Source organism: Pongo pygmaeus, chromosome 16, assembly GCF_028885625.2.
Source record: "Pongo pygmaeus isolate AG05252 chromosome 16, NHGRI_mPonPyg2-v2.0_pri, whole genome shotgun sequence".
Taxonomy (NCBI): domain Eukaryota; kingdom Metazoa; phylum Chordata; class Mammalia; order Primates; family Hominidae; genus Pongo; species Pongo pygmaeus.
The window spans coordinates 95,901,680-95,925,300 of record NC_072389.2 but is presented as its reverse complement, the minus strand read 5'-3'; the positions used below and the strand labels follow the sequence as shown (position 1 = coordinate 95,925,300).

At 48.8% G+C, this 23,621-nt stretch overlaps 2 protein-coding genes across 6 annotated transcripts; both read right to left on the bottom strand.

Moving 5' to 3' along the window:
• Positions 1-684: 684 nt before the first annotated feature.
• Positions 685-7,260, bottom strand: NGRN (neugrin, neurite outgrowth associated). The gene is made up of 3 exons (XM_054450410.2): positions 7,032-7,260; positions 6,510-6,620; positions 685-1,703 (listed from the first exon to the last, which is right to left on the bottom strand). Exons 1-3 carry the CDS (start codon positions 7,193-7,195, stop codon positions 1,103-1,105), a joined length of 876 nt encoding a protein of 291 aa, XP_054306385.1. The 5' UTR covers positions 7,196-7,260; the 3' UTR covers positions 685-1,102.
• A 169-nt stretch (positions 7,261-7,429) lies between these two features.
• TTLL13 (tubulin tyrosine ligase like 13) lies at positions 7,430-23,367 on the bottom strand. Of its 5 annotated transcripts, XM_063652938.1 has the most exons (16): positions 23,088-23,367; positions 21,989-22,256; positions 21,605-21,645; positions 19,828-19,946; positions 16,988-17,118; positions 16,566-16,722; positions 15,628-15,771; positions 15,187-15,272; positions 14,641-14,872; positions 13,984-14,168; positions 10,719-10,904; positions 10,243-10,420; positions 9,767-9,946; positions 8,854-8,965; positions 7,944-8,187; positions 7,430-7,645 (listed from the first exon to the last, which is right to left on the bottom strand). In XM_063652938.1, exons 2-16 carry the CDS (start codon positions 22,243-22,245, stop codon positions 7,450-7,452), a joined length of 2,448 nt encoding a protein of 815 aa, XP_063509008.1. In that variant the 5' UTR covers positions 22,246-22,256; positions 23,088-23,367; the 3' UTR covers positions 7,430-7,449. The 5 variants fall into 5 exon arrangements, with proteins under 5 accessions (XP_063509008.1, XP_054306381.1, XP_063509009.1 ...); XM_054450406.2 differs by having other exon boundaries at positions 7,430-8,187; positions 23,088-23,348; XM_063652939.1 differs by having other exon boundaries at positions 7,430-8,692; positions 23,088-23,342.
• Between the last annotated feature and the right edge of the window lie 254 nt (positions 23,368-23,621).

Here is a 23,621-nt window from a genome sequence, read left to right as displayed (position 1 = left end):
AGACAGTGCCATATTCCTGGAATTCCAGAAGCCCTGGATTAATGATGAGACTCGAGTTTAAGTCCCAGCACTGCCACTTTTTGGCAGCCATCTTGATGTCTATTTCCTTATTTGTAAAAGGGACCTCTTAATCTGGGATTGCCTACATCATGGCGCCATTGTAAAAATCTGGTTAACTGTATAATGAGACATAATTGAAGACTGATTGATTTTATTTAGAGATGGGGGTCTCACTGTTATCCCAGGCTGGAGTGCAGTGGTGCAATCATAGCTCACTGCAGCCTCAACCTCCAAGGCTCAAGCAATTCTCCCACCTCGGCCTCCCAAGTTACTGGGACTGTAGGCACATTCTGCTATGCCCAGCTCTTAATATAAACTTTAAAAGGTGGCTGGAGATTATAAGGGCCCTAAAGCCTTTGCCTGCTTTGTATTTTCTGCCAACCCCTCATTTCCCAATCTCGGCCAGAACCCCAGCAACTAAGAGAAAGGCGTCCAGTTTTCAGTTGTCAGAATCCATCACTAGGCAGGATGCTCTGCACAGAGCCCTTTGCTGGGAAATTCCTCTGGTTCCATCTCTCTCCCAATGTTTACTGACCAGGGATCCTTCCTTTCTGCCTTTGTCCTTCCCTCACTCTCCAAGGTTCACAGGTAAACCATCCCACCCCAGAGAGCACCGAAAAAGCAGACTGCTACATTTTACTTTATTTTGTTGTAAGGAAAACCAATTGACTAAGTTGTCCCCAAAATGTTAGTGTTCACTGATCAATAAAGAAATAGGTCAGAAGGCAAACTTCACTTCCTCTCAAACATAAATTGCAAGTATCACAGAAAATTGTAACAACACATGCAACACGGGATGGTTTTCAACACAGAGAGCCCAAGCAAGAAGAGTGAGTACTGAAGGTCTACAGAGGTCAGACTGGGAGCACTACTACAGGAAGTTTGAATCTATCCATGCAGCTCTTTCCTCCCACAGTCCAGGCTCAACACTTCTTCCTACTCCAAGGTGGCTTATCCATATGCAGAAATCCAGGCTGCTCCATATACATTAATACTTGCCCAGCCGTGTTTCACGAGGCATCTCCACAAGCCAAGCCCCGACTCAAATTCTGTACAGGAAGTTCCCGTTGCTGTCAAAGAACTCTCGGCCCCTCTGCACTACTTTGCTGCTGAAGTTACCTGGCTCCTCTGCCTTCAACTCCTCCAGCTTCTGATCACTTGGCAACGCACCATTGCCAGTTCTTCTGGGGCTCTCAGAATCACTGGAGTACTTCTGCAGCTCTCTTGGATGACCTAGGGGTGCAGCAACAGGCACAAAGCTCTCCTCTAGGTCCTGGATTTCTTTATTTCTTCCCTTCCATCTCCTTGGTGTATTTGTCCTGTGAGTGTCTGATTCTATCACTTTCAAAGCTGTGCTGTGATTTGGGTCTTTGGATGAGGCTTCATGCCCTGGCATAAGCAAAGAGCCTGATACAGAGTGGCCTGCAGGGAGCAGCTTTGAGGTATTTCCAGAGCCCCGGAGCTGCTGGAGCAAGGGGGCAAGCCCAGCTTTCTTAAGGACTTTTTGATCCTGCTTCAGCTTCTGCTCCAATGTGGGTAAAAACTTGCTTTTTAAAACTCTTCGGATCACATCAGTGCTGACATCAAAGCCTTCAGCCAACCTGGGAACTGACCAGGACTCTGGAAATTCCTCATGTAAATACCTACGGGAAGAAGGAGCAGGTTTGCAAGTTGTGAAGAAGTCTCCTATCAGAACATCTAACTCGCAATACCTATGATAAAGAAGGGGGTTGAGGCCTGGCATGGTGGCTCACACCTGTAATCCCAGAACTCTGAGAGGCCGAGATAGGCGGATCGCTTGAGCCCAGGAGTTCGAGACCAGCCTGGCCAACATGGTGAAACCCAATCTCTACTAAAAATACAAAAATTAGCTGGACGTGGTGGCTCATGCCTGTAATCCCAGCTACTTGGGAGGCTGAGGCACAAGAATCACTTGAACCTGGGAGGTGAAGGTTGCGGTGAGCCAAGATTGCACCACTGCACTCCAGCCTGGGCAACAGAGTGAGACTCTCCCAAAAAAAACAAAAAAAGAGAGCTTGAAAAACTGCAAATGTAGTCCCTATCTTGTGCTAGCTAAATGGCTGTGTTCAATTCCTGTGTGTCAACAGCAACACTTGACCACTGTCAGTTAGGTCACTTCATTTCACATCAACTCAGCTCCTCTCACTGACATCTAACACCACATTAGATCCTGGGGACGTAGGAGGACTGACCTTCCCTTTACATAGTTTGGGAGTGGGGACAGACACAATGAATGACATTATGGTAAAGGTTATAGCACAGGATGCAAAGACAGCACCCCAGGAGGGAGACCCAGATATAGGGAATAAGAACACTTATAGCCAGGCCCAGGAATTGCTTCATGAAGTCCAAGCTAGAGTTGGTCTGAAAGGACGAAAGGAGTAATAAGCTGGCAGAAGGGAGGAGAGGAGGAGAGATGAAAGGTACTGATGATAAAGTGAAGAGCTCGTGAAATGTAAAGCGGCACATCACCTTTGTTGGGAATAGCTCAACTGACAGTGAGGGTAAGAGGTAGATCACACTTAGGGGTCTGGAGCTTATCCCAAGGCAACAGCAAGTCAAGGAAAAATTTTAAGCAGTGGAATGCCACGGATAAATTTTCATTTTGAAGTTCAACCTACAGCCTGGCACAATGGCTCACTCCCAGCACTTTGAGAGGCTGAGGCAGGAGGATTGCTTGAGCCCAGGAGTTCGAGACCAGCCTGGGAAACAGTGAGCTCCCATCTCTATTAAAAAAAGAAAAAAAGGAGTTCAACCTAGTGGTAGTTTTTCAGTGACAAAAGTATAGGCAGAAAGATTGGTCAAGAGGCTTTTACAGTAATCCAGACAGTCTCAAGTGAGACAGTCAATGGAGCATAGGAGGAAAGTGAGTTGAAAAATATTTTAGGAAAGTCAAATAGTACAACTTGGTACTAAGGGACTAAATATTGGGGGAAGAAGCATCAAGGCCAAGATGCAGGATTTTAGCTTGGGTAATTAGTAGGTTGTAGGAAAAACAGGAACAGAATGAAGTTGTCAGGGAACAACGATGAATTCTATTTTGTACATGCTGAGTTTGAGGAAACTGTGATATCCAAAACAGAGATGTCTGGTACACAGTTGAATATATGCCTTTAGAGTTCAGGAAAAAAAACATGAACTGGAGATGACAGATTTGGAAGTCATAAGCCAACAGCAGGAGTGACTGAGTGGCGAGCATCAGGCAGGGAAATATGCAGAGTGAGCTAAAATGACAAGGACACAACTCTAAGAAATAACAATATTTAAGATATAGGAGGTAGAAGAGGAGTCCAGGAAGGAAACTGAGAAAAGCAGCCCTAGAAACAAAGAAAAAAAAAAAAAATCAGAGGGGATTGGCACCCTGGAGTCAAGGGAGAAGAGAATTTTAAGAAAGCAGTTCACCATGGTACATGTACACCTATGTAACAAACCTGCACATTCTGCACATGTACCCCAGAACTTAAAGTAAAATTAAAAAAATAAAAATAAAAAAAAGCTGGGTATGGTGGCTCACGCCCGCCTGTAAGCCCAGCACTTTGGGAGGCTGAGGCAGGCAGATCACTTGAGGTCAGGAGTTCAAGACCAGCCTGGCCAACATGCTGAAACCCAACCTCTACTAAAAATAAAAAAAAATAAAAAAAATAAAAATTAGCCGGGCATAGTGGTGTGCACCTGTAATTCCATCTACTCAGAAGGCTGAGGCACAACAATCACTTGAATCCAGAAGGCAGAGGTTGCAGTGAGCCAAGATCATGCCACTGCACTCCAGCCTGGCGACAGAGTGAGACTCCACCTCAAAAAAAAAAAAAAAAAAAAAAAAAAAAAAAAAAAAAAAAAAAAAAAGGAAGAAGAGAGAATCAGTGTCAATAATAAATAAATAAATGTGCGGGGAGAAGAAAGCAGTTTCAGCTGGGTGCAGTAGCTCACACCTGTAATCCTAACACTTTGGGAGGCCAAGACAGGCAGATCGCTTGAGCTCAGGAATTGGAGACCAGGTTGGGCAACATGGCAAAATCCTGTCTTTATTTAAAAAATATATATATTTTTTAATTTAAAAGGCAGTTTTTACAAGGGCAAATGCTGCTGAATTATTAAGGAAGCTAAAGACTACAAAGTGTCATTTCAGTCTAGCACTGAGGAAATCACTGATGGATTTAAGGAGAGCAGTTTTATTGCAGTGATACAAACAAACAAACAAACAAAGGGTAGGCACCCTGGGAACCAGCTGGGAACAAAAGAATGAGAGAGAGCTTTAGGTTGAGGACAGAGGTCCCTGAGTAATCTTACACAGGGAGAAATATGACCTGAAGTATACAGAGAATTGGTCCCAGATAAGTGACGGGCTCCCATTTCCTCTGAGATGGGAGTAGAGTATAAGTTTGAGAGTAGTAGGCAAAGAGGAAGACCAGGAAGCTGAAAGTTCTTACTTAATGGACTGTTTTTTTTTTTTCTCTTAAAAGGACATTTATTGACCACAAAAAAGGGAGATAAGTAGGAAGGTGGAAGGTTTGAAAAAGCTATTGTTGAAGACAGGAGATAGAGGCCAGCATGGTGGCTCATGCCTGTAATCCCAGCACTTTGGGAGGCCGAGGTGGGTGGATCACCTGAGTTCAGGAGTTTGAGACCAGCCTGGCCAACATGGTGAAACTCTGTCTGTACTAAAAATACAAAAATTAGCCAGGTGTGGTGGTGCACGCCTGTAATCCCAGCTACTTGGGAGGCTGAGGCCCACGAATCTCTTGAACCCGGAGGCAGAGGCTGTGGTGAGCTGAGATTTTGCCACTGCACTCTGGCCTGGGCGACAGAGTGAGACTGCCTCAAACAAAAAACAAACAAACAAACAAAAAAGAGGAGGTAGACCTGACTGAGGACCCAGAAGGTGCTACAGGCTCACAAAATCTTGAGCAGCTCTACAGAATCCCCTTTATTTTAAATTTCAATTCCAGAGTCATTCTGATGGAAATGAAAAATATGTGTAGGGTTACTTAGCAATATTTATCAAAATGCAAATGCATTTGTCTTTTGACCTGGCAACCTTACTTCTGGGAATGTACATAACAAATATTCCTGGCAGGTATGCAGAATGATACACATATGTAGTTATTCACTGGGGCACTATTAGTGAGCAACAGAAATGGAAACAACCCAACTAAATGCCCACAATAAAAGACAGGTTAAATAATGCATTCTGGCCAGGCGTGGTGGCTCACGCCTCTAAGCCCAGCACTTTGGGAGGCCAAGATGGGAAGATCAGTTGAGGCCAGAAGTTTGAGACCAGCCTGGTCATCACAGTGAGACCCCCATCTCTGTCAAATAAATAGATACGAGAAAAAATTGTTTAAATAAAAATTAAAAACCACTGTCATATACTGCCTCAAAAAAATATAATAACACCATCTATAAAAAAGAATTGAGGGCCAGGCGCAGTGGCTCACTCAGGGCACGGAGCCTGGTTTTTGATAGAGAAAAACTATTAAAAATAGTACAGCTGCACACAGTGACTCATGCCTGTAATCTCAACACTTTAGGAGGCTGAGGCGGAATGATCGCTTGAGCCGGGGGAATTGGAGACTAGCATGGGCAACATGATGAGGCTGTCTACAAAAAATAAACAAAATTAACCAGGCATGGTGGCATGCACCTGTAGTCCCAGCTACTTGGGAGGACGAAGTGGGAGGATGGCTTGGGCCCAGGAGGTAGAGGCTGCAGTGACCTGTGATCACATCATTGTACTCCAGCCTTGGCGACAGAGACCCCCACCTACCAAAAAAAAAAAAAAAAAAAAAAAAAGTACCCACAGGAGAGTGGGTGGGACAAATAATTCTCAATGTGTATACCATGTTATACTGTTTGGTTGAGCCATATGTAATACTTTACCTACTCAAAACAAAAAAACTTAAAATCTCTTTTAAGCTTTCCTAAATTATAGATCCTGTCTTCAGAAAAATGCATCTAACTATGGAAGCACCCGCATCCCTGTACCTTAGGTTGGGAACGTCACGATCTACATTCAAGGGTTAAATGTTGTGATGTCTGCAATTTACTATTTAAAAATTTCAGCAAAAATGAACCAACCACGTCATAACGTTAAAAACTATTAAAACCAGGCGGGACGCAGTGGCTCATGCCTGTAATCCCAGCACTCTGAGAGGCCGAGGCGGGCGAATCACTTGAGGTCTGGAGTTCGAGGCGATGGCGAAACCCCGTCTCTTTAAAAAACAAAACAAAACAAAACACTATTAAATCTAGATAATGACAGGTTTAGGGAAGTTCGTTACATTACTCTACTTTTCTGATAATAAATTTCAATGACAAAAAGTAAACGAAAATATAAAAGCAGTATCAAAAAAGCCAAACCCGTGTTCTGGGCTCCAGCATCCGTTCACTTCTCGTCACAGCAGATACAAACAAGGTATCCTGAGTCTTACCGGATCTGCTCCATGGCTTCCCACGTCAGGGTCCTGGGCGGGGCACCAGACGCCTCCATTTGCCTCCGAATTTTCTGGAATCGGATTGCTTTTTTCTGTCGTTTCAGGGTGCTGGGGGAAGAGAACCAATGGCAGAAGCCATGCGTGGAAGCAGAATGGATGTTCGAAGAGCCTCAGGCTAAATCATGGAGCGCCCAGCCCTTTTCTCTTTGATCGCAAGGGCAACCGGGCCATGTTGCCGGCTTAGAGCTGCTCTGTACACCCAGAAAGCTAACACCTAGAACAATAACTACCTGTAAGCATGCCGAACTCTCTAAATTGATGATGAAATACGTCACTAATGAAGGGACCAGTGGTCCCAGGGGGGCTGAACACCTGACGCTGCGCCCCTAACAACGGGTAAGAAGAAACAAGGGCCGCTGCGCAAGCAGCGGCAGGACACCCGGCGCCAAGGGGGCGCGGCCTGGAACGCCGGGGCGCGAGGCCCTGCTTCAAGCTGAGGGCCCGGGGAGAAGCCGGTACCTCTCCACCTCCTGCAGCTCCCGTTCCTCCGGCTCCCAGTCGGAATCGGGGTCCGGCTCCCGGCCAATAGGGCCTGGGTCCGCCACCCCCCGGGTCGCGAACCCACAGCGAGCGACGGCGGCGCAAACGCGCCCGCTCAGCAAGAGACTCAGAGTAACCGCCATGTCGACGCAAACCAGCCTTCAGCAGTAGGCTACGAAACAGCAGCGGAAGTAGCCGGATAAGACCGGAAGTGGAAGGGGCGGGCCGGAAGCTGGGTAGTAGCAAGTATTTCCCGCTTCACTTGGTGGGGGTAAGATCTGGGCTCACGCTTCTTAGTAGCCCACCCTTTCTGGCTGTAGCTGTGGAGAGGGCTTCCTTGAAACGTGAGGGCCGAAATGAGGTACAGGACGCTCCTGGAAAACTGCATAAACTTTAATTAAAGTACGGATTCCGTTTCCAAGAGCCGTCCCTCCGCCCCAGCGGCTGCCCAGGCCTGCCTGTCTCCGCCACCTCGGTGGGCAGGGCTTCCGCTCGGCAGTCTTTTGACGGCGACAGCCCAGTGCCTTGGGCACTCGGCTCCTCTGGGAAAGGGGCTCTTTGTCTCCTGGATGGCCTCCAGCCCCGGGCCGCACCTAGGGTTCAGACCCATCACCTAGCGATAAACCCAGGCTAAGGCTTGATGAGCAGAAATGAGTACATGGCTGGCCTTGGCGCCTCTTCATCTTCTAGTCTTTACCGATCCCCAATTAATCTTAGGGTATTGAGGAATTCTTGGTGTCTTTGTATTTTGCCTTATACAAATGGGGTTCCTGGGCAGGGCTTTTCAAAGTGGAACTTGGTGGCAGTCATTCATTTAGCAAAGATTGAATGCCCTTTGGAAAGCTGGGGAGGTTCTCCAGGAGAGGTAGAGTGCTTCCCTCCTGCTTTTACCTGAACTGATTGATGTTGAGGAGTGCTCTGGAACGCTGCAGCACGGGTGCAGACGCAGGGCAGAGGGGAACCTTGGCTGCTCTGTGTTCAGAGTTTACCATGGAGGGCAAGGTGCATTCAGTCCATGAGTCAGATGCCACTCTTTCCGGTTGCAGAAAATAGCCCTGCTTTGGGGTTAAAGTGGGTGGCACTGATCCTGCCAGGACTCGGTTTATGGCTTCTAGCCTTCTGCTGGCTTGTCCTTCTGCAGTGGAAACATTGATGTCCCTGAGTTGGTATTCACAGAAGAGATTTGTTCACCTCTTTCCCAACTGTGGCCCAATTACCAACACAGAGGAAGGGCATCTCATGCTTCCCTCCACTGTCTTTCCCACACTGTATTGTAATTGGTGTGGTATGTCTTCTTGTCCATGTTCCTATTACCTCTTGAGTGCTGGGACTGTATTTCTGCCATTTCTATCACCAGGGTCTAGTGTACAGACAGGATTAAATAGGCCTGGTGTGGTGGCTCACACCTGTAATCCTAGCACTTTGGGAGACTGATTCGGGTGGATCAGGAGTTCAAGACCAGCCTGGGCTACATGGCAAAAACAAAAAATACAAAAGTTAGCCGAGCATGGTGGTGTGTGCCTATAGTCCCAGCTACTCAGGAGGCTGAGGCAGGAGAATTACTTGAGCCCGTGAGTGGAGTTTGCAGTGAAGTGAGATCAAGCCATGTACTTCATTCAGCCTTGGCGACAGAGCGTGACCTTGTCTCAAAAAAAAAAAGGAGTAAATAAATGGGTACCCTAACGTCCCCATTCTTACACTGGTTGAAGTGCCATATTATATTTTAAGGGCATCCAAGCTCTATGCTTGCTAGTGGGATTTACATATGTCAAAATGACCAAAGCTAGTTTTGCATACTTACGGCTAGTGAGCCTGATTCTGGCACTGGAAAAATAGCGCCTCCCAGCCTTCTTCATTGACAATGAACAGGAGTTGATGGCTGCTGGCTCTCCTGTCCAGTTGAAGTTCTTGGGCTGCAGATGGCACCGGGGAACATGTGGGATTGCAGCATTCATGCTTGGCAGTGCCCCTAAGATCCTGGGGATTGATTCATGGGGCAGAACTGGATGCAGGAAATGAGGAGCACCCTGCTCTGTGGCAGCCCCTCTTAGGAGCACCAGTAGGACCAGACTCATAGATTTCAGTTCTTGACTGCCCAGCCTGTCCTAACAAAATCTAGGCTAGAGGAGAAGAGCAGCCCCTTACCACGTTTTTATGTAAGTTTGGATGGAGCGTTGGAAGAAGGAGGTAACTGAAAAAAATCTCTTCTAGGCCATGGGCACTATTTAACCAGATACTCCTTTGGGGTTCAACAAAAACAGAAGACCCAACAGGTTTGCTACTAGCCCAGGGAATAGTGAAAGCGGGAGCTCTTTTGTTGGCCCAAATCTGTTTACTTATCTCCCATTAGAGCCAGGGCACTGGCAGTGCTAGGGAGAAAATTATACAGAAGCCACTGAGGGTGGTGGGCTTGTTATTTGTCAGTCGTGAGTATGGGGTTATTTTGGGACAGGAATATAGAGAGCAAGTTTCTTGTAAATGAGAAGGTTTGGAGCTGCACTTTGCTGGATGTCATATCTAAAACAAAGGAGCCTGGGAACAGACGCAAAAGGAATCAACAGACCCTCTCCCAAGGTCCAGCTAGCACACTCTGCTTTCCCAGGCTCCACTGACAGATACCGTCACACAAGCCTCCTTTGTTGAGATCAACACCATGTCCTGGGATGACAGCCCTTGTTCCCTTTTCCTCTGGGAGACTTCACAGGGACCCTCACCCGACTCTCATGAAGTTTTTTCTGGCCCTGGGGGCCAGGGTGCTGCAGACGGGTGAGCTGCTCTACAATACCCAGGCTTCGGATGAGAGTCTCCCTTTGTAGCAGGGCCTTCATCCGCTCCAGCTCCTCCTCTTCCACAATTTCTTGAGGCCTCATGGTGTCCAGCTGTCCCGGCAGCAGCTACAAGGTACATGAGAGATAAATGCAGGATCTCCAAGGATAAGTCCCAAACCATCGCCCAGGATGGCTGCAGGCCTCCTGCCCACTCTACCCTCATCCCTTCCCTGACCCAGGAAGGTTCCTTTTGCTGTCCATTCTCTCACTTCATCTTCCAAAGGATCGGATTCAATTTACTGATTAGGAACTCCTCTCTCTCTTGTGCATGGGGAGGAGAGGACAGCAGAGATTCATTCCCCTCTCTAGTTGTCCCAACCCATTTTCCTGTGGAAAGATAAGAGCTACAAAACCCCTGGCACCTCTTTCTCCCAGTTGCGGTTCCTGTAAGCCAAGCGGGTAGAAAGACTCCGGAGCCCTGCCCTGGGTCGGCTTTTCTCCCCAGCTGATTCACCCTGGTTCTGGTCCTTGGCCTTTTGCCTCTTAGTGCCCGAGGTCTCCTGCTGTTCCTGCTTAAGGCGGATCTCCTCTAGTTGCTGCCTGACAAGACACAGCAACTTCAGACACTAGAGAAATGGTGTTGGGGAGAAGAGGGGTGAGGAAAAATGGGGATGAGGAAAGAGTAGGAAATTACAATCTGTTCTTAGGACTGATGGGAGAGCAATGAGAGGGGAAGATAGGAAACCTGCTAAACTGAAAAGAGTCACTAAGAGTCGGATAGGATATAGCTCCATTCCTCTTTGCTCCTGTCTGGCTTCCTCTTTCCCTGCTGGGAAGCAATGCAGCTTCAGGACTTGTTCCCACATAGGGGTGCAGAGGAGAATGTCGGTCAAAGTACCTGGCACACTCCTCTCTGGCCTTGGAAGCAGCAGTCTCCTGGAAGAGGGAGCCATTGTGCTTGAAGAAGCGGGCATACTTCTCCGTGTCAGGCCCAGGGTAGATCCGCCGGTATTTTCCCAGGTGAGAATCCTCGTATTGTTCCTGGTCCAGCATTGCCACATGGGATGACTCAGTTTTTTCTTTCCTGTGGAAAGCAAGCTCAGTGAGTCAGAGGAGGGCTGTGGGAATGTTCAGTAGGGAAAGGACGACTGACTAAGGTTTGGAGACCCTCCTGCTGGCTTCTTGACCTCCCGGGCCCCTGCCCAAGTAGGGAAAGCTGCCAAGCCCATCTTTGGCAAGCCCCACGTGTGGGTAGCCATGAACATAGGCTTGACTTCCAGAAATCTGATTTTCTTTTCTTTTCTTTTTTGAGACAGGGTCTTGCACTGTTGCCCAGGCTGGCGTGCACTGGCACAATCTCTGCTCACTGTAACCTCTGCCTCCCAGGTTTAAGCAGTTCTCCTGCCTCAGCCTCCCAAGTAGCTGGGATTACAGGCATGCACCACCATGCCTGGCCAACTTTTGTATTTTTAGTAGAGACAGGGTTTCACCATGTTGGCAAGGCTGGACCTCAAGTGATCCATCTACCTTGGCCTCCCAAAGTGCTGGGATTATAGGCGTGAGCCACCGTACTCGGCCTGATTTTCATCTTAAGTGGAGAGGGGTCTGCTCGTAAAGTAGCAGTCCATTATCATAGTCTTTTAGGTTTCTGATTGTAAAAGTAACATATGTTTTGATATAAGCTTTCCATTTGAAGAAAAAAAGGGGCTGGGCATGGTGGCTCACTCCTGTAATGCAAGCACTTTGGGAGGCCAAGGCAGGTGGATCACTTGAGGTTGGGAATTCAAGACCAGCCTGGCCAACATAGCAAAACCCCGTTTCTACTAAAAATACAAAAATTATCTGGGCATGGTGGTGCATGCCTGTAATCCCAGCTACTTGGGAGGCTGAGGCAAGAGAATTTTTTGAACCCAGGAGGTGGAAGTTGCAGTGAGCCAAGATTGCGGCACTGCACTCCAGCCTAGACAACAGAGTGAGACTAGTCTCAAAAAAAAAGAAAGAAAAAGAAAAAAGTAATATATGTTCATTACAGAAAATTTAGAAGAGCAGAAAGAAGATAAAGCCTCCCATAATCTTACTATGCAATTAGCATGTTGATTATGAGCATGGATCTAAGGCAGGACCTCTTGACTTTGAATCCTGGCTCTGCCACTCACTAGCTTGTGCGTGCATGCGTGTGTGCGTGCGTTCTTCCTTCCTTCCTTCCTTTTCTTCTCTTTTTCTTTTTTTTTTTTTTTTTTGAGACAGAGTCGTGCTCTGTCGCCCAGGCTGGAGTGCAGTGGCATAATCTCAGCTCACTACAACCTCCGCCTCCCGGGTTCAAGCGATTCTCCTGTCTCAGCCTCCTGAGTAGCTGGTACTACAGGCATGCACCACCACGCCCAGCTAATTTTTGTATTTTTAGTAGAGATGGGGTTTCACCATGTTGGCCAGGATGGTCTCGATCTCTTGACCTCCTGATCCGCCTGCCTCGGCCTCCCAAAGGGCTGAGATTACAGGCCTGAGTCACTGCGCCCGGCCACTTGCTTGCTTTCTTCAAATGAAAATGAAATAATAAAACAATATTTTTATTTTATTTTTTAATTTAATTTTTTGAAACAAGGTCTCACTCTGTCGCCCAGGCTGGAGTGCAGTGATGCAGTCTCAGTTCGCTATAACCTCAGCCTCCCAGGCTGAAACCATCCTCTCACCTCAGCCTCCTGAGTAGCTGGGACCATAGGCGCGCACCACCACGCCTGGCTAATTTTTGTATTTTTTGTAGAGACAGGGTTTTGCATGTTGCCCAGGCTGGTCTCAAACTCGTGAGCTCAAGGGATCCACCCGCCTTGGCCTCCCAAAGTGCTGGGATTACAGGCGTGAGCCACCATACCTGGCCACAACAATATTTTTAAATGGCTGCCTAGTACTCTAGTGTACGATTGTATTTTGTTTATTTAGTCCAGTACTGTTCAACCATTTTTCCTTATTGAAAGACACATTTCATGACCCTCAGGTACACAGTCCAGTCTTGTGGGAATAGCCAGTATATTACAGTTCTACTTCACTCCCATTCATCGTGCAGACATCTGAGTGCTTACGGTGTCCCAGGCCCTGTGGCTCTCATGGGGAATCAAACACACACTGCCCCTGCATATTGGAATGCAAGTGGGAAGAGCAATGTGATCATAGTGATAACTATACATCTACTCAAAATTCATTTGTATGTATCATTAACAAATGACAGTTTTAGTATCAGTAACCAATTACCATGTTTGTTCTCATTTTACAAAGAAAACAACAATGGGTGACCAACATGGATGTAAACGATTCTCTATTATTGAATGACTAAACTGTTTTCTGTGTTTCTTTATTACAGAGTTTCTCAGGAACTGGTTTCTAAAGGAGCTTTGTTAGAAAAACAAACGAGCTAATCAAACCACAGAAAGCTCCTATGTGCTAACATGAGAATGGCTCTAAAATACATTGCTAACCAGGGTGCAGACAGTGTGAAAGTTATGCCTCTGTCTGGGTAGGCAGGGAGAAAAATATTTTGTATAAATACATATATATTAAATGCTTACTATATACACATGATAGTAGGAATGTTGATTGGCTCCAGAGAGGAAAACTGAGTACCTGGAGGAGAAGGAGAGGAGAAAGACTATCCTCTGTATTTTTAAAATTTTGAACTTATCTATGACATATGATTTATTTTTTTTTTTGAGACAGGGTCTCACTCTGTTGCCCAGGCTGGAGTGCAGTGGTGCAAACATGGCTCACTGCAGCCTTGACCTCCTGGGCTCAAGTAGCCGTCCCACCTCAGCCTCCTGAGTAGCTGGGAATACAGGCACGCCACCATGCCCAGCTAATTTTTTATTTTTTAATTATTATTCTTTTGTTTCTTTTATGTGTTTCAGGGACAGAGTCTCACATGTTGCCCAGTCTGGTCTTGAACTCCAGGGCTCAAGCAATCCTCCTGCCTTGGCCTCCCAAAGTGCTGGGATTACAGATATGAGCCACCAAGCCTGGCCCTGTGATTTTTTTAATGCAAATATGAACATATTATCTATGCAAAAAGTTGTTTTTGATAGCAAATCAGCCCCAGGCCACATTCTTCATCTAAAGGAGGACTTTTACTCTCAGGAATAATGAAGAACTAAACACATGCCAGACACCTAGCACACCTAGATTCTCGTGGCTGTTGGTGGCACTGGAAAAGCCATTCCTTGACTCGCCGCTTCTCCTCCTCCATCACCTTCCTTTTGTCACAGCCCCGGAGGTTGACAAGGGTCATAGCATCACAGAGAAGTGCATCCTTTACCTCTTGATCAAGGCATGAGTCCGTGGTAAAGCTTGGAGAGTGGTTTACCTGCCAGGAGGAGCCATTATACACCCCTTTCCCAGACCACCTGAGCAGGTGGTGGCCTCTTGCAGGCATAACTAGAGGGTCTAAGATATTCCTCGCCCATGGCCTCAGCCAGGGAGGCTGGATGCTCTGGCTTCCAAGGCCACAAACCTCTGCCATAGAGATCTCCAATTCACAGACCAGTGACAGCAAATCAGCTGGCCTGCCTCTCTAGATAGTGTGTCCCTAAAGATTTACATTAGGGCACTGGGGATCCCAAACCTGCATTCCTATGGTAGAGGCCAAAAACCACCAAGATTTGACTCAGCAGGTCAAAAGGGTAGAGATCTTATGCCTTCTGCTGATTCCTGCTCACCCCAGGGCTTTCACATCATCCATTCTGTGTTCCACCACCTGATATACCCCCTGTCCCAGGTGTCCTATTCAAGGAGGCCTCTGGACCTTGGTTTTGCAAAGCCTAGGAGATAATCCTCACCTCTAGCAGCCAGGGCTTCAACTTGTGGTCCAGCAAGATGTCAAAACCAAGGATCTCAAAACAGGCACATGTACCTCCATTCAGATACTGGGGAAAACAGGTTCGGTAGTTGTGGCGTAGAACAGAATGGGCTGAGATGATGGTTTTGATGATGATGTCCTCGATGTCCCCCCACAGCTCTCCAGGGTTGTAGCTGTGCTCTTGCAGCCAGATGTTGAGTGTCGACAGCTTCCTGCGAGGCCCAGTGCTCAGAGGAAGGCCAGTTTCTAGGCCACTGGGGCCAGGCTGTAGGCAGGAGGCTCCCTCACACTAACGCTAATTGCATGCCCGGGCTTTGAGAGGCTGCTAGCAGTTTGGAGCAGGGACTAGTTATCAGGGTGGGGTTTGGGGCTGCACTTAGAGCTCCAAAGTGCAGGCACAGGACAGGGTCTATAAAGGCTGAGTTTCCCTGGGCAATTAGCCTCCCAAGAGCCAGCTCGGTTTCATGGGCTACTGGGACTATGGGGCTAAGGGGCAGAGGAAGCAGAAAAAAACAGTAGGGAGTACCTCTTACTGCCCACAGCACCATCCCGGACAAAATTCTCATTGTGTTTGTTGATAGCATAGTTGGTCAGGTGCATGCAGACATTGTCCTGTGGAGAGAGTGGCCCTGTGGTCTCAGACTGTCTGCATGCTGCCGTCCTCTCCAGCCCTTCATTACCTTGTTGCTCCCCACCCCTCCCAAGGATCTCTCGTCTCCTGTCTCTCTCCACCAGAGGACTGCTATTCTGGATGATCCTGGGGAAGAGGGTGTGCTGGGTTCCTCCGGGTGCTGACCTTTTCCCATTCACCACCTACCAAACACTTGCCTCCCAGCTAGATGCTGCAGCTCTTGCTGGCTTCATTCCTTGTTCTTTGGTGACAGTGACAAACCTCTCTACCATGTTTCTCTAGAGAACCTCAGCACTTATGGCAGTGGAAAAGAAGAGTGCTTCCCAGTCCCCTTACCAGGTTGTTATGGCTGGGCTCCACATAGGGCGTGGTGGCAAAACGGGCTAGGCCCTCCTTATATATGAAGATCCGGAGAGGGTCACAGGATGTGATCAGGACGTAGATTCGCATATCAAACTTGAAGCCATCAATGAGGAAGGGCTGGGAGCATGCAAACCCATGAGGGAATAATAACACTTTTCAAGTGCCTACTATGTGCTGTTGTAAGTGCTTCACATACACAGCTCATTGAGTTTCCACAATAACCATGTAAAATAGTTACTGTTATTACTCCCACTTAATAAATGAGGAGAGGCCAGGCATGGTGGCTCATGCCTGTAATCCCAGCGCTTTGAGAGGCCGAGGAGGGTGGATCACGAGGTCAGGAGTTCAAGACCAGCCTGGCCAAGATGGTGAAACCCCATCTCTACTAAAAATACAAAAATTAACTGGGCATGGTGGCAGGTGCCTGTGATCCCAGCTACTCAGGAGGCTGAGGCAGAGAATTGCTTGAACCCGGGAGGTGGAGGTTGCGGTGAGCCGAGATCGCACCACTGCACTCCAGCCTGGGCAACACAGTGAGACTCCATCGAAAGAAACAAAGAGAGGGAGAGAGAAAGAGAAAGAAAAGGAAGGAAGGAAAGAAGGAAGGGAAGGAAAGGGAGAAAGAAAGAAGGAAGGGAAGAAAGAAAAGGAAGGAAGGAAAGAAAGAGGGAGACGGAGGCACAGAGAGAGGGTAAGAAACTTGCCCAAGGTCACATATCTGGGAAGTGGAAAGCTGAGATTCAACCCCAGGCAGGCTGGTTCTGAACCATGGCTGGATACTGCCTCCAGGAAAACAGGGCTAGTGGGAAGGGTAGAAGCCTAAGACCAGCTTCCCCCCTGACTTTTGGGAGAGATGAGGCAGCCCAGTGCTGGGGATTGGGGAAGGCTGATGGTCCTGAGGCATCCTTCACCTTGGAGATGTATTGCTGGCAGATCATATGCTCTCCTGGCTTGATCTCCCGGGGATTTCGGGTAATGAAGATGCCACGTCCCTGACAGCCACTGTCTGGCTTGCAGATATACGTGCGGACTTTTCGCTGACGACTGTAGGACTGGAAGTCCCCATAGCTATGTGCAGAGAGGGCCTGGTCAGAAGGTTTCTGTGCATCATGGCTTTCCCAGGGCCCCATGGAGCTCTTCCTGCTATCTAGTCCATGCTCTTCCTGGAGCACTCAGTCTCAGACCCTCTTTTCTTTGACCAGCTGAAACTTTCTTGTTCCACTTCCATCCCTCTGAGACATTCCTAGGTCACAAGACCAAGCCTGGAGGGAACTCTGAGAGCGACCCTTTTCCTCCCCCTGGTATCTCAGCATGGGAAGCCAGACCCACTCACTCTGCGGGGAGGCACCAGGTGCGGGGGAAGATGTTGTACTCAGAGGGATAGAGTTTGTACATGCGGTTGAGGTTCCGAGCCAGCAGATCTTTGCGGCAGATTTCTGTCATGCCAGGGAAGTGGTTGATTTTCTGAAACACAGCCAGTTAGTATGAGCCCCCAGAGTGAGTGGCATTTCCTAGCACCTGGGCATCCCAGGAAGCAGTGGAGGAGGATTGGGAAGGTTAAGGGAGAAGTCACAGTGGAGGTAAGCACTGCACCAAGGACCCCAAGGGCAAAAATAGGAAGATTCCTTAAGGCAGGTGAGAAAACCCTCTGTGACTCCTACTCAACACACACATCCACACTGAGCTCAGCAAATGGGGGGCAGTGAGAAAGGATGTACCTAGCCAAGACTGTGGCTTCCACAGTCCACCTTCTAGCATCCTTCAGACCACCAGGCCTAGTCCTCTAACACTAACTAATGCATGATAGCACAAAGCAGACAATGAGACGAAAGCATTCCCCAAAAGACACAAAAGATAATAGGAAACTAAGAACCAGCCCCAAGGAATGTGGTGCCATGGCACCCACAGAGGGCATGGCATCACCCTGGTGCCTGCCAGAAACCCCTGGCTGCTCTGTCCTGCCGGATGGGTAGCAGCATCTGGGATGCCACCAAGTAAAGAACAAATAATGGGATAGGATGTGCCCACCAGACACTTCCTCCAGGTAATTCCAGAGACCCAGGAGGAGAATCTTTCCATTGGAAAAGAATACCCTGCGGATGGTCTTTCCTGTCTGCACAGGGGGACAGCCACAAAGAGTATGCTAAGTGCTCTCCACTGGGTTTCCCAATCACTGGCTGCACTCACTGTATGAACTTAGTATTTCTGACCCTCCATGTCCTAACCAAGGGATATCTGCTGCTCAGGGCTGTTCTTGAGGATTTAATGGGGTAAGAATATAAAAGCACTTAACACAGAGTCTGTTGTACAGTAATCCCTCAATAAATGCTGCTAATTATTGTTATCCTTATCCTTTTTTTTTCCCGTTCCCTGAGACAGGGTCTCCCTCTGTCGCCTAGGCTGGAGTGCAGTGGTGTGATCTCAGCTCACTGCAGCCTCTGCCTCCCAGGCTCAAGAGATCCTCCTGCCTCAGCCTCCCAAGTAGCTGGGACTAAAGGCATGCACCACCATGCCTGGCTAATATTTTTTCTTTTTGTATTTTTGGTAGAGATGGGGTTTTGCCTGTTTCCCAGGCTGGTCTCAAAGTCCTGAGTTCAAGCAATCTGCCTGCCTTGGCTTCCCAAAGGGATTTCAGGCATGAGCCACTGTGCCCAGCCTGCAATCCTCATTTTACAAATGCCCCTCCTCTGGAGCTTCCTTTTTTTTTTTTTTTTAGATGGAGTCTCGCTCTGTCACCCAGGCTGGAGTGCAATGATGCAGTCTTGGCTCACTGCAACCTCCGCCTTCCGGGTTCAAGTGATTCTCCTGCCTCAGCCTCCTAAGCAGCTGGGATTACAAGTGTGCGCCACCACGCCTGGTTAATTTTTGTATTTTTGGTAGAGATGGGGTTTTACCCTGTTGGTCAGGCTGGTCTTGAACTCCTGACCTCGTGATCCGCCTGCCTTGGCCTCCCAAAGTGTTGGGATTACAGGTGTGAGCCACTGTGCCCAGCCTTTTTTTTTTAAAAAACAAAAAAAACAAAAAAAACAGGGTCTCACTCTGTCACCCAGGCTGGAGTGTAGTGGCATGATCTCTGCTCACTGCGACCTCTGCCTCCTGGGTTCAAGCGAACTCCTGACCTGAATTGATCCACCCACCTCGGTCTCCCAAAGTGGTGGGATTACAGGTGTGAGCCACCACACCCAACCTCCTTTGGAGCTTCTTGAGAACTTCTAGCACTTGCTTTCTCTCTTGGGCATCTCTCCCAAGACTAGTCGTGTGACAGGTTTTAATTTCCTCAACTTCCTGCCTGGCTTCCCCAAAGAATAAGCCTGCAGACTCTTTTAAATTATTTTATTGCTGATCACCACAAACGCCCAATTAGAGGATAATATTTTTAAAATGTCACAAGGCAGTTCTATTCTTTTTTTTTTTTTTTTTTTTGAGACGGAGTCTCGCTCTGCTCTGTTGCCCAGGCTGGAGTGCAGTGGCGAGATCTCCGCTCACTGCAAGCTCTGCCTCCTGGGTTCATGCCATTCTCCTGCCTCAGCCTCCCAAGTAGCTGGGACTACAGGCGCCCGCCACCGCACCCGGCTAATTTTTTATATTTTTAGTAGAGACAGGGTTTCACTGTGTTAGCCAGGATGGTCTCGATCTCCTGACCTGGTGATCCACCCGCCTCGGCCTCCCAAAGTGCTGGGATTACAGGCGTGAGCCACCGCGCCTGGCCTAGCAGTTCTATTCTTGTGGACCCCGGTGGATCATTCCTGAATTTCTTGCCAGCAGGCAGGACCCCGCAGTCTCCTAGTGGATGTGGAATGCTAAGCTAAGTTGCTTAGAAGGCTGGATCATTCAACTGGCCCTGCTGTTAGTTCTGAAACTGCCTCCCAGTATTCTCCCTAAGATGTGCTCACCTACCCTGGAGAGGGCCAGCTACACACAGATGCCACCAAGCAAAGTGCAAATAATGAGATAAGATGTGCCCACCAGACACTTCCTTCGGGTAATTCCAGAAACCCAAGATCTCCAAGAGTAGATCTTTCCATTGGAAAAGAAGACCCTGGGGGTGGTCTTTCCTATCTGCACAAGGGGACAGCCACAAAGAGTAAGAGTCTTGGGTGCCTGGGCAAGGAGGTGGGAATAGTCATTCTGGGGCCCTAGCCCCTGTCGGCTCTCAGGTCAGGAGATGGGTACCTGAAACCTTTTCATGTCCATGACTCGTTCCAGCGAGACAGCGCAGTCTGTCCAGTACAGAGTCCACTCTTCATCCTCCCCCACCTCCTTCAGGCCACACATTTGGGCTGCCCGACGCACTGCAGAGACAGGGAGATCAGTAGTGCCAGCATGGACACCAGCAACAAGCCCTGGAACTGTGTAGCCGGGTCAGGTAAGGCATACACCTGACTGGAGGGCAGGTTGAAGAGGGAGGTAGTTCTTGCCTTAGCCCTGTACTTTAGTTACCACATGACAATTTCAAGTTCTTAGGGGCTGTCAGGGCCCTTCCAAAATACCTAGCAGAGAAAACTAGAACCTGGTTTTTTGTTTGTTTATTTGTTTGTTTTTAGAGATGGAGTTTCGCCCTTGTTGTGCTGGAGTGCAGTGGCATGGTCTCGGCTCACTGCAACCTCCGCCTCCCAGGTTCAAGCGATTCTCGTGCCTCAGCCTCCCCAATAGCTGGGACTACAGGCGCCCACCACCACACCTGGGTAATTTTTGTATTTTTAGTAGAGATGGGGTTTTACCATGTTGGCCAGTCTGGTCTCGAACTCCTGACCTCAGGAGATTTGCCTGCCTTGGCCTCCCAAAGTGTTGGGATTATAGGCATGAGCCGATGTGCCTGGCTGCTCCTGTCAGTCTTATCTCTCAATCAGGGATGTTTATGGCTTGGAGAGCTGCCTACAGGTAGGGGTCACACTGGCACTTCACACTCCATACTTGTGTGGCTCTTTATAAAGATGCCAGAGGGAATATTAGGGGAAGGACCTAGCTGGAGATTTTTTTTTTTTCTTAATCGTTGAAGTCCCTTCAAATCTTCCTTGAAAAAACTGTTTCAAACTTGTCTCATCTCTGGTAAAATCTGGGAAGGGTCTGGCATGGTGGCTCCTGCCTGTTATCCTAGGCCTTTGAGAAGCTGAAGTGGGAGGATCACTTGAGCCCAGGAGTTCAAGACCAGCCTGGGCAACATAGTAAGACTCTGTCTCTACAAAACATTTAAGAATTAGCGGGGCAGGCTGGGCACGGTGGCTCACGCCTGTAATCCCAGCACTTTGGGAGGCTGAGGTGGGTGGATCACCTGAGGTTAGGAGTTCAAGACCAGCCTGGCCAACATGGAGAAACCCCGTCTACTAAAAGTACAAAATTAGCCAGATATGGTGGCACATGCCTGTAATCCCAGCTATTTGGGAGGCTGAGGCAGGAGAATCGCTTGAACCTGGGAGGTGGAAGTTGCAGTGAGCCAAGTTCATGCCATTGCATTCCAGCCTGGGCAACAATTGCAAAACTCGGTCTCAAAAAACAAACAAAAAAAGAATTAGCTGAGCATAGTGGTGCAGGCCTGTAGTCCCAGCTACTGGGAAGCTCAGGTAGGAAGATGGCTTGAGCTCGGGAGTTCAAGGCTGCATTAAGCTATGATTGCAATACTGCACTCCAGCCTGGATGACAAAGCGAGACTCTGTCTCAAAAATAAATAAATAAAATCTGGGAAGTGTGGGGCAGTAGTGGCTCTTTAACTTTTTTTTTTCTTGTTTACTGTGAAGATACCCTCCCTAACACTGAGACTACCTGGAACAGCAATGTCTCAGCTTCCAGTGTCTGAGGCAGAGGACACCTAGGAAGCTCAGTACAGATTATAGGCAAGCCTGCCAGGCCCCAGGGGCTGGAAGCCTGATGGGGGGATCCATTCCAGAGGAAGAACAGCAGCTGTAGGCACCCTGTTATGCACCACAGTGTGAGCGACGGGCTGGGTGCTTACCACTCTCATACTTGCAGTTGGTCAGGTTGATGGCCAGGGATCTGGAATGGAGGAATAGCATAAATCAGGCAGAGTGGGAGGGAAGGACAGGCACTCAGATGAAGAGACATCCAACAAATTCACAACACAATTCCTTTTCTCTAGAAGCCACTTAAAAGAAAGACCAGGATGACATAAACAGGCTGGGATTCCAAAATGAGCCAGCCTAAATAGTTCCGCATTTTGTTTCTGTTGTATCAAAGGGTTAATGATGCTCCAGCATTTCTTGTCCTCTTTTGTAGGCTAAAGGGAAGACCTTAGATCCCAGCTCCCCCAAATGTTGAAGGGAGGCCAATGGGTGACTCCCTGGAGCTGGGCAGTTGAGGGGATCTAGGGAATAGTTACCTGCGTTTCCGCCTTCTCTTCCTCCTCCCAGCTTCTAAGTCGCCTGTGTCAACTGGGGCTATGACTTTCTTCGGAATTTTTGTGGCCATAATGGGTGAGGGAACCCCATTTTTTAATGCCTTATAGTCAGCTTTTAAGAGAGACTGCTGTGAAGAGTTAGAGGGGATGGTAGCTCCCTCTTTAACACACTTCTTAGATTCCTTTTCCTCAACATAGTCTTCCTCTGATACGCTGGTCCTACAGGTACTGGGCTCCATTCTCTCAGATTCTGAGGGAGGGGTTGGGGGGTGGGAATGAAGTGTATATCAGACCTCCCTCAGGCCCTAGAAAGCCTGAAGGAATCCACCAGAACGACCTTCATGCTGTTATAAGGGAATGTTGCTGCCCCTTCAGGACAAAACAGTTTCACTGAGGAATGGGATGTGTCCAGGTAGGTGGAGGTGCATGGGGGTGGAAGATACCAGTGAGATGTGGATTCCCTGATGACAAGCCCCAATCATCCAGGATCACACTGGATCATACAACGCACAGGGGTGCCTTCAGGAGTTGGACACAGATGGTACGGGCCATGACCATGGCTCTTTTGTTCCTGATTGGGAAAGAGGATGGCTGGGAGTGCTGGGGGGAACTTCGCTTTAAAATACAGCTGAATCGGCCAGGCGCGGTGGCTCACGCCTGTAATCCCAGCACGTTGGGAGGCTGAGGCGGGCAGATCACTTGAGGTCAGGAGTTGGAGACCAGCCTGGCTAGCACGGTGAAACCCCGTCTCTCCTAAAAATACAAAAATTAGCTGGGCTTGGTGGTGCGTTCCCTGTAATCCCAGCTACTCGGGAGGCTGAGGCAGGAGAATCACTTGAACCTGGGAGGTGGAGGTTGCAGTGAGCCGAGATCACACCAATGCACTCCAGCCTCGGCGACAGAGCAAGAGTCTGTCTCTAAATAAATAAATAAATAAATAAAATAAAATACAGCCGAAGACCAAAAGCCCCTTACGCTGGCCCTTTCCCTCTCCCAGGACTCATTTTCTGCACGTGTACACACTAGGGACAGGCACCCAATGGCTAAGACCCTTTGGGCTGTGACGGTGGACACTGCCCACCCGTGGTTCCGAGGAGAGCTGAGGGGCTGCTGGGTCCGCCCCTAGCGGCCTGGGGATGGACTCAGCTGGCCGCTCATGTCCCCTCTTCCCCCGGCTCCACTTATCCCTGGGCGTTTCTGGGCATCCGGAACCGCCTCCTCGTTTCACAGGACTGGCTGTCCCCACGATCGCGAGGGGGAACCTGCTCCCCCTCAGGGGTTCACTCCTAGCTCTCAGCGGCCGTGGCTGCAGTTGCAGAGGCAGCACTTCCTTAAGCAAGCCCGTGGCCGCCGCCGTTGCCATGGACACGAGGGCAGGTCCCATTGGAGAAGGGTTCTGGGGGCGGGGCTTTCCCGCAGCCACACCCACTTGGGCGCCCGCGGAGGCCGCCTTGGGCGGGGGAGACAGCGTTTGCCCTTTGGAGCTGGCCGGCCTCGAGGCCAGATTCCTCCGGTGCATCATGGGACTTGCAGCCCTCCCGCTTCGAAGCCAGTTCTCACCGCACTCCCATCTTTCCCTAAACCCCGGGCCAAGGAATTTGGCCAAGCATATGAT

Bases quoted from the DNA above. Each gene is read 5' to 3' on its own strand.
- TTLL13 (XM_063652938.1), bottom strand. From the start codon at position 22,245: ATGGAGCCCAGTACCTGTAGGACCAGCGTATCAGAGGAAGACTATGTT. The intron at 21,646-21,988 runs GTAACTATTCCC...CCTCCATTCCAG, and splicing joins AAGAGAAGGCGGAAACGCAG to ATCCCTGGCCATCAACCTGA. The intron at 15,273-15,627 runs GTAAGGGGACTG...CTCTCTCCACAG, and splicing joins AGCCCAGCCATAACAACCTG to GACAATGTCTGCATGCACCT.
- NGRN (XM_054450410.2), bottom strand. From the start codon at position 7,195: ATGGCGGTTACTCTGAGTCTCTTGCTGAGCGGGCGCGTTTGCGCCGCC. The intron at 6,621-7,031 runs GTACCGGCTTCT...CTCTTCCCCCAG, and splicing joins GAGCTGCAGGAGGTGGAGAG to CACCCTGAAACGACAGAAAA. The intron at 1,704-6,509 runs GTAAGACTCAGG...TTCTTCCCGTAG, and splicing joins GAAGCCATGGAGCAGATCCG to GTATTTACATGAGGAATTTC.